Consider the following 14,183-nt stretch of genomic DNA (forward strand, 5'->3'; position numbering starts at 1 on the left):
AAATGAAGTTGTACTGAACTGTAGATTCAACAAGGTTAATGCCATGACTATATTTCTAGGGACCCCAAGGACCTCGTGGTGACAAAGGTGATCATGGAGACCGAGGTGACCGAGGTCAAAAGGGTCACAGAGGTTTCACTGGTCTTCAAGGTCTTCCTGGACCTCCTGTAAGTGATTTCTTTAAATATCACTTTGCCCTCTCTGTGAAATGTGCAAGTATCCTGTCATGAATTTTGTCTATAAAAATAGATGGACATTTTGCACCTTATTTTTACTTCAAGGACTCTCTAGGTGTTGTCAGTTGTTCATTTTAATTGCCTTCACATTAACTCTAAACTTGGGCGGGGGGAGAAGTACAGCAAAAGGTTATGCTATAGGTATCTTCAGTATTGATCAAATCACTATAGACATCCTAGTGAGTGGTAACTTCATTAAAGTAGTTTATGTTACTAAAGTTGATGACCACACCTTTAAAGCTAAAAATGACAAAATTCAACTTGGTGACATTTTTTTTCCACTTAGGGTCCAAATGGTGAACAAGGCAGTGCTGGAATCCCTGGCCCATTTGGTCCAAGAGTAAGTAATGAAATTTAATAAGTTGCAGATGTAAAAATAATGCTTTGAGTAACATGCTGCTGGTGCTTTAGTATCATTTTCATGTATTACAGCTGAAATTGACCCATGTCTCTGAAGCTGGCAATAAATGTCTGAAACAAACCTTCAGTAATTACTTTTAAGTGGAACTATCCTGAAAGCAATGTGACCTGTTGCTTTATAGACTCTCTTACCTAGGGTAGATATACTCATTAGTTCACTTTCTTATCCTGTGTTTACTGACTATTATTTTATTTCTTTTTTCTCTTCCACCAAACTATCCATTCCCACATTCCTACCTTTCTTATCCCCTCTACCTGCTCCCCTACTAAGTCTGGCAACCATAATCTTTCTGCTGAATTCAAGTTTTATTCTTTCTATTCTTTGTGTAAATTTTAATCATTGATATTTCACAGGTGATATATTAAAACCACATCCTTTGAAATCATAGAATAGGACCTACTATAAAATGAAGATAGATTTTGAAGTTGAATATATTTTTCTGTTAAGTAATTATAATACATTCTTCGAAGCTGTTTTTCAAAGTCAAATTCAAAACTAAATTTAAAGTGAAACTAATATTTCAAGCTTTTAGAAGTAACTTGTATTAATCCTGCCTTTAATAGGTGATTGTCATAAAAGTTTTGACCTACATAATTAAGAAATAATTACAAATAATTATTACTATATCTAAAACATATGTAAAATCGAGAGCAGTAGTATAAGTACATAAATTTAACTTGTATCAGTCACTCTAAATTTTGTCATTTTCTTATTAGTTAATTCATTTTTTTCTTTTTTGAGAATTAGAAAAAGGTAATTTATTTAGCTTCAGCCACATACCCGAGTAACTTTAATTTTAATTTTATTGAGGTAACATTGGCTTACAAACATTGCTTGTGGTAGTTTATAATAAATCAGACTTGATGAAATAACTCTTCCTAATAAAAGTGGATGACTAGTCTATTAAAGTTTTTAACTGATAATGACTTTTGTCATGCATGGTTGATGGTGAATTCATGCATGATGAAATAGTAAATGCTAGAAAATTCTAGGCTCCATTTATTGTTCATTAGTAAAATGAATCAAGAAGTCATTGTGATGTGCCATAATGAAACCTTTTAAGTTAGAGACTCACATTGTAAATGTTTTCTTCATACAATCTAAAAGTTTGTTTCTTGTAGGGTCCTCCAGGGCCAGTTGGTCCTTCTGGGAAGGAAGGAAACCCTGGACCACTTGGGCCTGTCGGGCCTCCTGGTGTGCGGGGCAGTATTGGAGAAGCAGGACCTGAGGTAAAATCCCGAGGGGTGTATGCCAGTCATGCTGTTTATTCCCATAGCTTGGATTTTATCCCAGGAAATTCGGTGTAGACTGATGGACAAGGCATTTAAAGGAACCTGAAAACCAGACTTAAAAGCATATCAGAGCTTTTTTCTTTAGGTAACTGTTTCAAATACTTTACTACAGGTTATTGGAAACATATAAAATCTGAACTCAGAATTTATATATTAACTTCAGCTGATTCCAGAGAGAACAAGCAAGTAATGATTTTATTTATAATTAAACTTAGGAAAATATGCTTTGCTTTAAATGGAACTATACTACCTGAGAAAAATGAATGCAGTCATTCATAAAAATGTTCCCAAGGGAAGCTTATGAATTTTTTTACATTAAAAATGTCATTCAGAAAGGATTTCAATTGAAACTTTCCATTAAAAGTGCCAATAGTTTTGACTCAAGGATTATGGAAAACTAAATTGCTTTAGTTAAACTTTTGCTTCTCAGGTCTTTGGAAAACATCCCCAAATTTATAGATGCACATATATCGGCGTCTGTGTGTGCGTTTCTGTGTCTTTGTATCTCTGTGTCTGTGAGTCTGATTTTTCTTCCTCTTTGGACATATTTACATTTCCATCTTCAATTCAGCTCTGCCATTAACTGTTAATATCATTAAATCAAGTATTTATTATTTAATATGTGGATCAAATAGTCTTGTATTGCCCATGGCAGGAAGAATATTTGCCACTTACTTCTGTGAATGAAACACAGCTACAGAATTGGAATATATTTGACTTGTGCGGCTCTTGATAGACTTTATTTTGTGGTTCATTGAGTCTTATAGAAAACAGAATCTGTTCTCCTGAGATTTGCATAAATTATTATAGAAAACAGAATCTGTTCTCCTGAGATTTGCATAAATTATTGCATAGACTCGTGGCCTTAAAGAAAAAATTGGGTAAAACCATCCTGAGGGGGCCCTCCCTGGTGGCTCAGCAGGTTAAAGCACAACACTAAGAAGCTTAAGCCACTTCCGCATGAGTTTGATCCCCGCCTGCCCGGGAGGTGATCCACATGGGGTGGCAGATCTCTCTTGACCCACCCGCTGCTTCCCTCAGCAGTGTACTTCGTCAATCTGCCTGTGCTCCTCCCCATTCTGTCCCTGGTGAATCCTCTCACCCTCCGCATCTTTGGCCTGTACCCTAGTTCTGTATGAATAAATAAGTCTTTTTTTTTTTTTTTAAAAAAAAAAAAAACATCCTGAGGGTGAGGAAATAATTGGTATTGGAGGTTGAAGCAGAACCAGGTTTAGAACTCTGGCTTCTCTACTGCCAGGACTGTGCTCCCCCATGAAATGTGGACTGCCTGTCTTTTATGGTTGTTGGCTAATTCTTTCAAGTTGCTGCATTTGTCTTTAAGAAAATGCAGAAGGAAATTAGTTGAGAGGATCTACCTCCTGGTATCTGCCACTTTTGTGTTTATCTTCTATCACTCTAATAATTCTTGTCTGGCATTAAATAAGAGTGTCTTCCAAAACTTTATTCCATTCTTTTTAAGGGAGAATTTTGATAACACACTAATTCATGCACACAGAAAAAAACTTTGTGCTTAACTCTTATTTGAAAATAAAGGGAAATTCTCTTGTGGTGCATTCATGTACAGTGTTAAAGAACCGGTACCCAACAACTCCCTCTGCATCTTCATTCAGTTTCTGTCCATAAATCCTTCTAAAACATTTTAGTTGTACTTTGCCCAAAGTAATTTGGAAAGGAATACATATCTGCATGTTCTTAGCACAAAATATACTTCCTTTTTGAGTTAAAACTCAAAGCTAATATTTTGTGTTTTGATCCTTATTTATCTCAGAGGTTGATTTGCAAATGTATTAACAGTAGTGTATCATTTCTCACCGTTGAAAGGTTAGGGTTCGTCAGATTAGAACTGTCCAGTTAAAAAGGGCATGAGTCAAAGGTTCTTGCTAGAAAGTCTGAGTATTGCATTGTAGCTCTTAATTCCAATACCTCTAGAGCTTTTGAATGAAGTCAGAAAACAAACCCCTCCAAAATGTAATTATATTTCCATTTAAAAAAAATAGGGTCCTCCTGGTGAGCCTGGTCCACCTGGCCCGCCAGGGCCCCCTGGTCAACTTACAGCTGCTCTTGGGGATATCATGGGGCACTATGATGACAGCATGCCAGATCCACTTCCAGAATTTACCGAAGATCAGGCGGCTCCTGATGACAAAAACAAAACTGACCCAGGGGTCCACGCTACCCTGAAGTCCCTCAGTAGTCAGATTGAAACCATGCGCAGCCCCGATGGCTCTAGAAAACACCCAGCCCGGACCTGTGATGACTTAAAGCTTTGCCATTCTGCAAAGCAAAGTGGTAAGTAGACAGCAGCACATTTTTCTGATTGTTATTTTCAAGTACATATAAAAAATGTCATTCGCTTTCTACCTAGTGATAGACACACAAGATAATATGGAATGCATGTCACAGAGTTTATGGTTTAGTAGTATAATTTTTGATCAAAAATTATAGGGTAAGATGATAAGTACTGTAACAGAACATGTTCTACTAGGAATCAGTGTCATAGTGCTATGAAGTTCCAGGTGTCTTAAAATGTTGATAATTTTTGTGATTATGTAATGTAGAAAATATTGAAAAACTTGATTAAGCAAGATTTAACATATTTATCTACCAACATGACTTTTCAGGGATTTAATATGCAAACATACATTATTGGCTCATCAGATAAAGTATGTTATTACTTCCCAAATTTATTTGATTATGAATTCCTTTCATGTAGCTTAATCTTCCCCAAATAACACTTTTCTGCTGTCAGGATTATGTTATATTGAAATTTTAAGTTTTTGAAATGAGTATTTCTGTCCAAGTTACATGCATCATGTCTATAATAATGCAAACCACATTTGCATTAAGATGTGGAAAAGTGGGATCCTAGGTGGTGGCAATGAGCTATGAAATACATCAGAATTTCAGTGAATCGTGACATGACATTGAGATAGATGGCTAAAATTGTTACCTTGCAGAGCAAGGAACTTGATTCCACTTAAAAAGCATTTTTAAAACATATATTATGCATATATACTAATATATGTGTGCATATACACACAAGTGTATATATGTATGTATATGCCAAGGGCCAGTGAGATAATTCATGTCATTCTCATTGTAGTTCATTTCATTTCCTGACTCTTCTCACAGTTTTGATAATCTATTAAACTGAAATATATATTTCAATTACATTCCAGTTATAATTTGAAAAATTGCATTATAAATTTAGTGAGAACATATCCATTTTGGCAAAGCTACTTACCCCTGTGTATTATCTCTTTTTGGCATAGTTTTTCCATCTATAAAATAGGATAAATAGATGTTTTTTTTTTTTAGATTTATTTATTTATACATATAGAACTGGGGTACAATCCTGAGGTGCAAGGGGTGAGAGGATTCACCAGAGACAGATTGGGGAGCAGAACTGGCAGATGGACTCAAATACACTGCTGAGGGGAGCAGCAGGCTGGTCAGGAGAGGTTTGCCATGCCATGTGGGTCATCTCCCTGTCTGGGGATTGAACTCATGCTGCAGTGGTTGCAATAGGCTGTGCTTTACCCCATTGCACCACCAAGGAGGGCCCTAAATAGACATTTTTTACCTTAAGTACACAGTTTGACAAAGTGCTATTGGTCAAGGCCTAGCATGTAGAAAAGACCCAAATACCTAATAGTTAAACACTTCTTAGTTCTGGCGTATTTCCTTATCTCTTTCCCTTAAAAGAGTTCTTAATGAGTTCATAGTTTCAAACCCTCTAATAATTATTTGGAAATTTACAATCTTATTTGAAGTAATATTTATTTAGCATATATTCCTGTTTCGGAAAATAGGTGAATACTGGATTGATCCTAACCAAGGATCTGTTGAAGATGCAATCAAAGTTTACTGCAACATGGAAACAGGAGAAACATGTATTTCAGCAAACCCTTCTAGTGTACCATGTAAAACCTGGTGGACCAGCAAGTCTCCTCACCAGAAGCCTGTTTGGTTTGGTCTTGATATGAATAGAGGATCTCAGGTAATTTAATATGCTTATTTAAAATTATATTCTCTGCTTACCTTCACTTATTATGCATTTATTTAGGACTACACTATTATTTTTTGGATCAGGTTTATCTTGTCATGTCAGGTTTATCTTATGGTGAAGTGATATATTCTCCCTAGGTAAAATTGTAATATTATTGCATAAACAAGTTTTAAAAGAATTAACACAAATTTTGAATAACAATATTCTCATTTATGGAATATAGAAAAGTAGTTCCTTTAACATGTGTGGCATGCACAGAGATTCTGTTTAATGTCAGAGACCTGGGTAATCTTAGCTGGCTTTTACTGACTTTAAGTAATAAGTCATAACCTTCTGGAACTTCAGTTGTGCCACCTCCAGTGAGGATGATAATACTTATTGCTGTATAGGGTGCTTAGTATAATATTGGCACATATGATTTACAATGAATGAATCAAAAACTTGTAAATCCTGTTTCCTACCAGTATAAGACAGTAGTGTCTTAAAGACCTTAGACCAATAGTGAACTTCTAATTGTTATTACAATTAGTAATAAAAATGAGTTATTTGATACATAATTGAATAACTGAGCCAGTACTCAAGTATATGACTTCTAAAATGTAATATTCAAGAATGTTTAAAATAAGATTTAAAAATGCTTAAAATTTCTCTGGTGAATTTTAATTTTAGCTTTATCACCTCTATGTGGGGTAATAAGGACAAAAATTCTTATGAATAGCTGTAGAAATTTTAATATGTTTATATATACAGATCATATATATTGATTTAGCATAAAATATACAATACGTGCATATAAACAACATTATGAAACCCTTCAATACTGCATTAAATAAAAACTCTCTCTGTTTGTTCTAGTTTGTTTATGGAGACCACCAGTCACCAAATGCTGCCATTACTCAAATGACCTTCTTGCGCCTTTTATCCAAAGAAGCCTCACAAAACATTACTTACATTTGTAAAAACAGTGTAGGATATATGGATGATAATGCTAAGAACCTCCGGAAAGCTGTGGTTCTCAAGGGGTCAAATGACTTAGAAATCAAGGCAGAGGGAAATGTTAGATTCAGATATACAGTTCTTCAAGATACATGCTCCGTAAGTTCTTTTAATTTATATTGATATGGTTGGAAAAAAATTATTTTTTGCTAAAAATATTGTCAGGACATGAAAGATGGGAACAGTTTTACATAATTGTTTAAGCACACACACATATAAGCACATCAGTTGTTTGCTGTTGCTAGAGTAAGGTTGCAAATCCTATGTCCCAGCCGTATACAGCAATTGTGCTTAAAAAGGCATTATGCCAATAGTTAACTCCTAATTCTTACTGAATGTGTGTTCATTAATTAAAAAAAAAAAGCAGTGAATAAGAGCTGCTGATCTAATAACTCTTTGCGAACTTACCTTGGTTTCCTTCAGGCTTCTCATTTAATCCAGTTCCATGCTTAAAATTCCTTGATTCTAAAATGTTTGATCTATCTGAGGTACTTTATAGTTTTCACTGGTTTGTGATTCACCTATCTAGACTTTTCGTGGGCTCTAAAAGTCATGGCTTTTACATTACAATAGCTGTTTTGAAAGTTACTGTCTAACATCTTTGGAAAATGTATATAAACTTGTAACCTGTTGTGCCATTTAATTACAGAAACGAAATGGAAATAAGGGCAAAACCATCTTTGAATACAGAACACAGAATGTGGCACGCTTGCCCATCATAGATCTTGCCCCTGTGGATGTTGGCAGTGCAGATCAGGAATTTGGCATTGAAATCGGTCCGGTTTGTTTTGTGTAAAGCAAGCTGAGCTCTATTGACGATGACCACCACCCCCAACATAAGTGACCACCACCATTCACAAGAACTTTGACTGTTTGAAGCTGATCCTGAGACTCTTGAAGTAATGGCTGATCCTGCATCAGCATTGTATATATGGTCTTAAGTGCCTGGCCTCCTTCTCCTTCAGAATATTTATTTTACTTACAATCCTCAAGTTTTAATTGATTTAAAATATTTTCAACACAGAAGTTTAGGTTTAAGATGACCAGTGACAATGCCCACCTTTTAAAAAGTAAACTGAATTGAATAAATGAATCTCTGTTTTTCTTCAATTTATTTTAATGGAATGACAAAGTTGCTTAGTATTTATGAAAAAATTCTTCTTCCTGGCAGGTAGCTTAAAGAGTGGGGTATGTAAAACCACAACACATGTTTTATTCTGCTTGGCTGCAGTTTGAAAAATAGAAAATAGTACCCTTTTGTGATCTCTCATTTCCAGATTATCGATTGAAAATGAAATCAAAATTTAACATGTGATTAAAACCTGCATGCGTGTCTTGATCTTGTATTATGGTCATAGAGACTCTTTAAAGAGAACCTTGAAAAAAAATATCAATTTATCACTGTCTGAAAAGGAATTAAAAATAATATAATTAGATGAATGTCTGGAAAACACAGTGAAATCATTTCAATTTCTGCAATTTTTGCTAAGGGTGGTATGTTTAGACTTCTTTCTCAATTTAAAGGTATCTTTCCCCTCATGACTCTATCAGTGTAGATAGATTACATGAATATACTATTGGATATATTTACACTTTCTTATTAAGAAGACCTTGAATGAAAATTAATTTACACACACAATTAAACCTATGCCTAGTACTCAAATTTGTAACTGTTCCATATCCTCAGTCTCTTCATTCTGAAAGCTATAATGAAGAATAAGATTTAGAAACTCAGAGTTGTGAAGCTGACTCTAATCAAATGTGATGATTGGAATGAGACAATTTGCCTTTGAACTCTCATAGGAAAAATGACCAACATTTCTTAGCATGAGCTACCTCATCTCTAGAAGCTGGGATGGACTTAACTATTCTTGTTTATATTTTAGATACTAAAAGGTGCTATGCTTTTGTTATTAATTCCAAGACTGGAGATAGGCAGGACTAAAATGTATTATTATTATTTTTCCTTTAATGATGGTGCTAAAATTCCTTCTATAAAATTCTTTAAAAATAAAGATGGTTTCATCAATACCATTTATGAAGACAGAACTGTTAGACTTCCCGCTTCTGAAAGAAGGAGCTTTGTTCCACTGTCTTTTCACTGTTCATCTGTCATACTGTATCTGGAATGTTTTATAAATCTTGCATGTTTCTTAGGCCAGAACATGTAGGTTCCTTTGTATCTCAAGTTTTTTTTTTTCCTTTAATTGCATTTGTCAATTCCATTTTTACTTTTTTCTTTAAGAATAAACAACTGGGACCATCCCAAAGGACAAGTCATGCACACAACCTTTAGTCATGTATCTCTGCAAAGAATCTAATTAAAAGCACGCTTTTGTCATGTCAATGATTTTTGTTTTGTGGAATTCCTTGAACAGAGTACATCCATCTCATTTCCAGTAGTAAAAAATAAGTGTTGTGGTACCTTTTATTTACCATTTGTTTAAAAATTAAATATTTTCTATCATGTATATATTGGTTTATAAATGAAAATTTGCAACGTCACTTACAAAGGCAAAATGACACTAATTACCACTATCTAGACCCTTAAAAGTGTCAGGCTAGTATTATTGATAAAAAGAAAAAAAGCAGCTGATTTTTCGTGATTGAATAAACTGTGATAATAAAGCATATGTCTCAAAGTGAATCACATGAACTTAACTTTAATGTTTTCAGATTTTATTTTCAATACTTATTTCATAACATTGTTTCTTCCCAAATTGCTAAATATTTGAACTCTACATCTTGAATTTGAAAATTTATCTACCTAAAGATACTTGTGAGTTTTGTTTGTATGGAAGTTTCTTTCAAACTCTACCTATGCAAATTGTACAATTTCAGTTAGATGTCCAGAACTATGTGGTGATTCTCTTAAGTCAAAAACACTAATAATTGCCACTTATAGAAATACCAGTTCTTATTTGAAACTCAGGAATTATAAATTAAAGACTTTCTCAGATCATTTCTAAGAACTCAACTGGCTTAAATTCTAGATTATGTCTAGTAGATTAATGGATTTCTTTATCCTTTTATCCAACATGCATTTCAAGCTTTCTGTAATCAAAAGTGAATTAATTAGTCAGCATCTTTGAAAGATGATACCATTCATTTATTACTAACTTCTTTAAGAACATAAAAGAAAATTCCCCTAAGTTAGCAGAAAGAAAAAAAACCACAGTGCTGAAAAAGTTCAAAACTCATAAATTTGACAAGTTCTGGTTAGCTTACATAATTTATTCCAAACAGAAAAAGAAATCATAAACAATATCTCAAGAGAATAATAATACACAACAAAATATAAATGTGAAAACATCTGAAAAGAAAAAAAACAAAGCAGATTATAAGTATTCCAGAGGTCCTATACCCGTTGAGTATAAAGAGCATCTCAAGATAATTTTTTCTTTGAATTTATGAAGATTTCAGGGGAGATTAAGCATACTGTCTTAAAAGTTAATTTTGGTACTGAAGTCTAGTAGTGTCATGGAAAGCAAAGATGCAGCAACAAGAACAAAAGAAACTATGGAGAATGAGACAAACCAGGGATGTGTCTTTTTATCAAAATGGGTGGTTCACTTAAGAGATTTTCTATCAGTGTCCTTTGGTAACTCACTGTTCTACACAAATATTTAAGTGTCATTTCCTGGGATCAAATCTCCTTTATCTTCATACTCAGTATTCTGTCATCATTCTTACGGTTTTAATTATCCCCATGTACCAATGATTCCAAATGCAGACATAGTGTAGATCTTTCTTTGGATCTCAAGCAAAACATACATACATACATGTATATGTCCATTTCACTTTGGATTCCAGAGTTACGTGTAGTTCAGTTTCAAAAATGTTTCATGATATTTCAATGCCAACTCATGAAATCTCCCCTAAACTCTTTCTTCACTATACCCCAGGCTAGATAAATTTCCCTTTTATCAATTGTCTTAACTTTTCCCTTCTGACACAATTATGATGCTTTATTTAGTTGTCTGAGTATTAATGTCAGTCTTCCCTATTAATTACACTTGTTACAAGGTTAAGGCATGTTTATAAGGAGTTTACTGCTTAGTATTTGTTCAAAATATATTCATTTAATGAATAATGGAAAATTATATTTAGAGAGTATTTTTAAATACTTGATTTATGTACGATTGTGAACTATGTATCATTATTGCTATTGGTATTACTGATGATTCTACTAATATTATTGGATAGAAAGCATAATGTAAGAAATTATATTCATACTGGAAATAACAAAACATTAAAGACTTGATGACAGGAAATTTGTGAAACCTGGTTAGAAAATGATATCAATCTCTTAATCAAAATTATGCTACAATAATGATATAGTGGCAAATTGTGGAAATAGTGTCTTGTCTTTACACAGGAATGATTAACATTTTTAAAATGCAATTGTTTTTAAATCAACATATAAATTAACCCATAATTCCTAGAGGCTTAAAAACATGGAAAATGATAAAATCATTTTAAAACTTACTGTAATAAAAACTGCATGAAAAGTGATAACCAAATGATGAGTCTAAAAATGGGTCACTGGCTTTAATAAATGCAAAGAAATAATAAAAAGTTATTGCACCATAATGGAAGAAGACTAGGAATGAATTCATGTGCTGTTAGAATTTATATAGAATTAATTTAATTTTAATTTATTCAGTGAATAGTATTTTAGTAACTGTACATATTTATTATTTTAAAGCACGTCCCTTTCTCTAATCCTTATTCAAAACATTTCCCAAGTAGAATGAATATTTAATACCTAAAGATTTTCTAAATACATTAATATAAAATATTTTGAGTAGTTTAATCTTGAAATAGGGATAAAACATTCTGAAGTAAAATAAAGATCAAATAAAATACATTTTTAATCATTTTTTATTTATTACAAAAGTTTATTTTTACATCATTTTGCACATTTTTTTTCCCATCTCGATTGTAATCCCCGCGTGTTTCCCATCACCAAATCACCCGTGTGCCACCACCATAGTCCATTGCATTTCCCTCCCTTCCCCCTCCCCCCGTTTTTGATCCCATTCCCCACTCCACCCCCACAAAATATCTCTGGTATATGGTGGTTCATTATAAAATACATTTTAATTGATATTTTAAAATTCTCAAGTGTGCTTAAAAGCATGCCCAGACTAGAAAAACATTTTGTCACAAATATGAAAGAAGGTTTTAATGTTTTACTTGCTAAAAACTCTTAGAAATCAATAAGAAAAAATGTGGAAAATTCTGTGTAGCTAATATGCAAAGCCCATGATATAAACACCAGTTATCATGTGGAAGATAGCTAGTATCATTAGAAATTTAGAAATGCAACTGAACCAACCAATGATGTTAAATTCTGTGCATTGGAAATTGCAATGCATTAAATATCTGACTACATTATATGTGTAAGAGGCAAGAAAACACTGGATATGGAAAGTATAGTGAAAATCATTTCTCAGATTGGCTTATTTAGATTTTCTGTAAATGCAAGGAATTAGTATGGCCCAAAATAAGATGTGTATGAGAAAGAACAGGATACACTGGGATATCATCAATGACCATCATTTTTACCTGATGACATGTATGGTATCATTTGTAAAAAAACACAGAGTGGAACTTAGAATTCACAGATAAAACCAGCTTCTTTATGGTGGTAGATTGACTTTGAATATAGTCTTAAGGATCTATTGTGGGTGCATAGTTTTTATGAGAATGTAAAATGATTACACAGTTTTTGCTACAGAAAGGCATTACAAATTTTTTAAATGATTTTTAACATTTAGGGATAAAGCAAACTAACCTATATATACTGCATTGAATAAATACATGGCGGTGATGAAAACTAATGAAGTACACACAGAGGTACCACAAGACCATGCCCTGGAAATTAGCCTGGTTTTGGGAGAGGAGAGAAAGCAATGAAGACTAACTGGAAAAAATATTTTTGTAATGAGTCTAGAGGAATAAAGGCGATTCCATAAGCAATGAAGGAGACATAATATATGTAAAGAACAACATAGTGCAAGGAATGGAGTTCTTAAAAGAACAGCTTGTTTGGGGAACCCCAAGTAAGCTGGCAAGGCCATAGTTTGAATGCAAGGGAAAGAGAAAGAGAGATGCTGAGGATGCATGTGATGTTTATGAAGCACCTGGCAGGAGATAGAGCTGTTAATACCTAGAGATATGTAAGTCATCGTTTGAGCTTTGGGCTGCAAAGTTGGTATAAAAGGAAAACATGAGTTAAGGACAGATTGCTGTGGAACGCTGATATATAAAAGGAAAGAAAGAAGAAAGTTCTATTCCTAGGAATATTTCTTTTAGAATTTTAAGTCTTGGTAGTTAAAAGGAATCATAAACTTTGGAAAGGAGGGTTTGAAATCATCTCTGATACTATAATGCAAGTCTTATTGCATATCTCTACTCACTAAAGCCAGTAGAAGAAAATATGAAGAAAGATGCAAATTCTGGTTGAAATGCAGACAAAACACCAATAAGATTGTTATCACTGGGAATCCTAAAGATGAAATTTTACTAATTAGCATAATTCTGTTTAATTTATGCTTATAATTCTCTACTGGATTTTATTTTGATGCAATCAACAAATATATAAAATAATATTTGGGCTCCCTGGTGGCAGAGAGGATTGTCTCAGCACTACCACCTCAATGGCTTGAGATCGAATTCCCACCAGGGAGCTAACCCACTGCTGCTCTTCCTCATCATGCAGTTCTGTTCTCAAAAGTCATCTTACTGGGCCTGGCTGCTGGCCTAGCAGTCAAGTCTCAGCACTGTCACTGCTATAGTCTGAGCTTGATCCCTTGCAGGGAGCTGACCCACATGATGCAGCAGACTTCCCCTGTCTGGTCCGCTGCTCCCCTCAGCAGTGTACTTCAGTAGATCTGCCGTTTCTGGTCCCTACTCTTGTCTCTGGTGAATCCTTTAATCCCCTGGACCTTTGGTCTTCACCCTAGTTCTATGCATAAATAAATTAAGATATCTTTTTAAAATATTTAATTGACATTAATATCTTACCATATGACAGTCTTACAAAGATTGTATTTATTTTTCTGGAAGAATATAATTCACCATAATTTAAGAATGCATACCAAAAGTATATGCATATGTGTATGTGTGTGTATATATATATATATAATTGCTTATATATGTAATAATTGTATATAATATATATAATATATACACACATGTAT

The 14,183-nt window shown here is 33.7% G+C and overlaps 1 protein-coding gene across 1 annotated transcript in view; it reads left to right on the top strand.

Annotated features, from left to right (window-relative positions):
- Positions 1-9,322, top strand: part of COL5A2 (collagen, type V, alpha 2) — a 126,200-nt gene extending 116,878 nt beyond the window's left edge. Inside the window, exons 48-54 of the mRNA XM_004674450.2 lie at positions 60-167; positions 523-576; positions 1,779-1,886; positions 3,968-4,259; positions 5,783-5,970; positions 6,835-7,074; positions 7,625-9,322. Coding sequence (XP_004674507.1) covers positions 60-167; positions 523-576; positions 1,779-1,886; positions 3,968-4,259; positions 5,783-5,970; positions 6,835-7,074; positions 7,625-7,771 — 1,137 coding nt within the window. The 3' untranslated portion in view covers positions 7,772-9,322. The remainder of the gene's footprint in view (positions 1-59; positions 168-522; positions 577-1,778; positions 1,887-3,967; positions 4,260-5,782; positions 5,971-6,834; positions 7,075-7,624) is intronic.
- Positions 9,323-14,183: the final 4,861 nt, after the last annotated feature.

Source organism: Condylura cristata, unplaced genomic scaffold (assembly GCF_000260355.1).
Source record: "Condylura cristata isolate star-nosed mole 26May11 unplaced genomic scaffold, ConCri1.0 scaffold00002, whole genome shotgun sequence".
Classification (NCBI taxonomy): domain Eukaryota; kingdom Metazoa; phylum Chordata; class Mammalia; order Eulipotyphla; family Talpidae; genus Condylura; species Condylura cristata.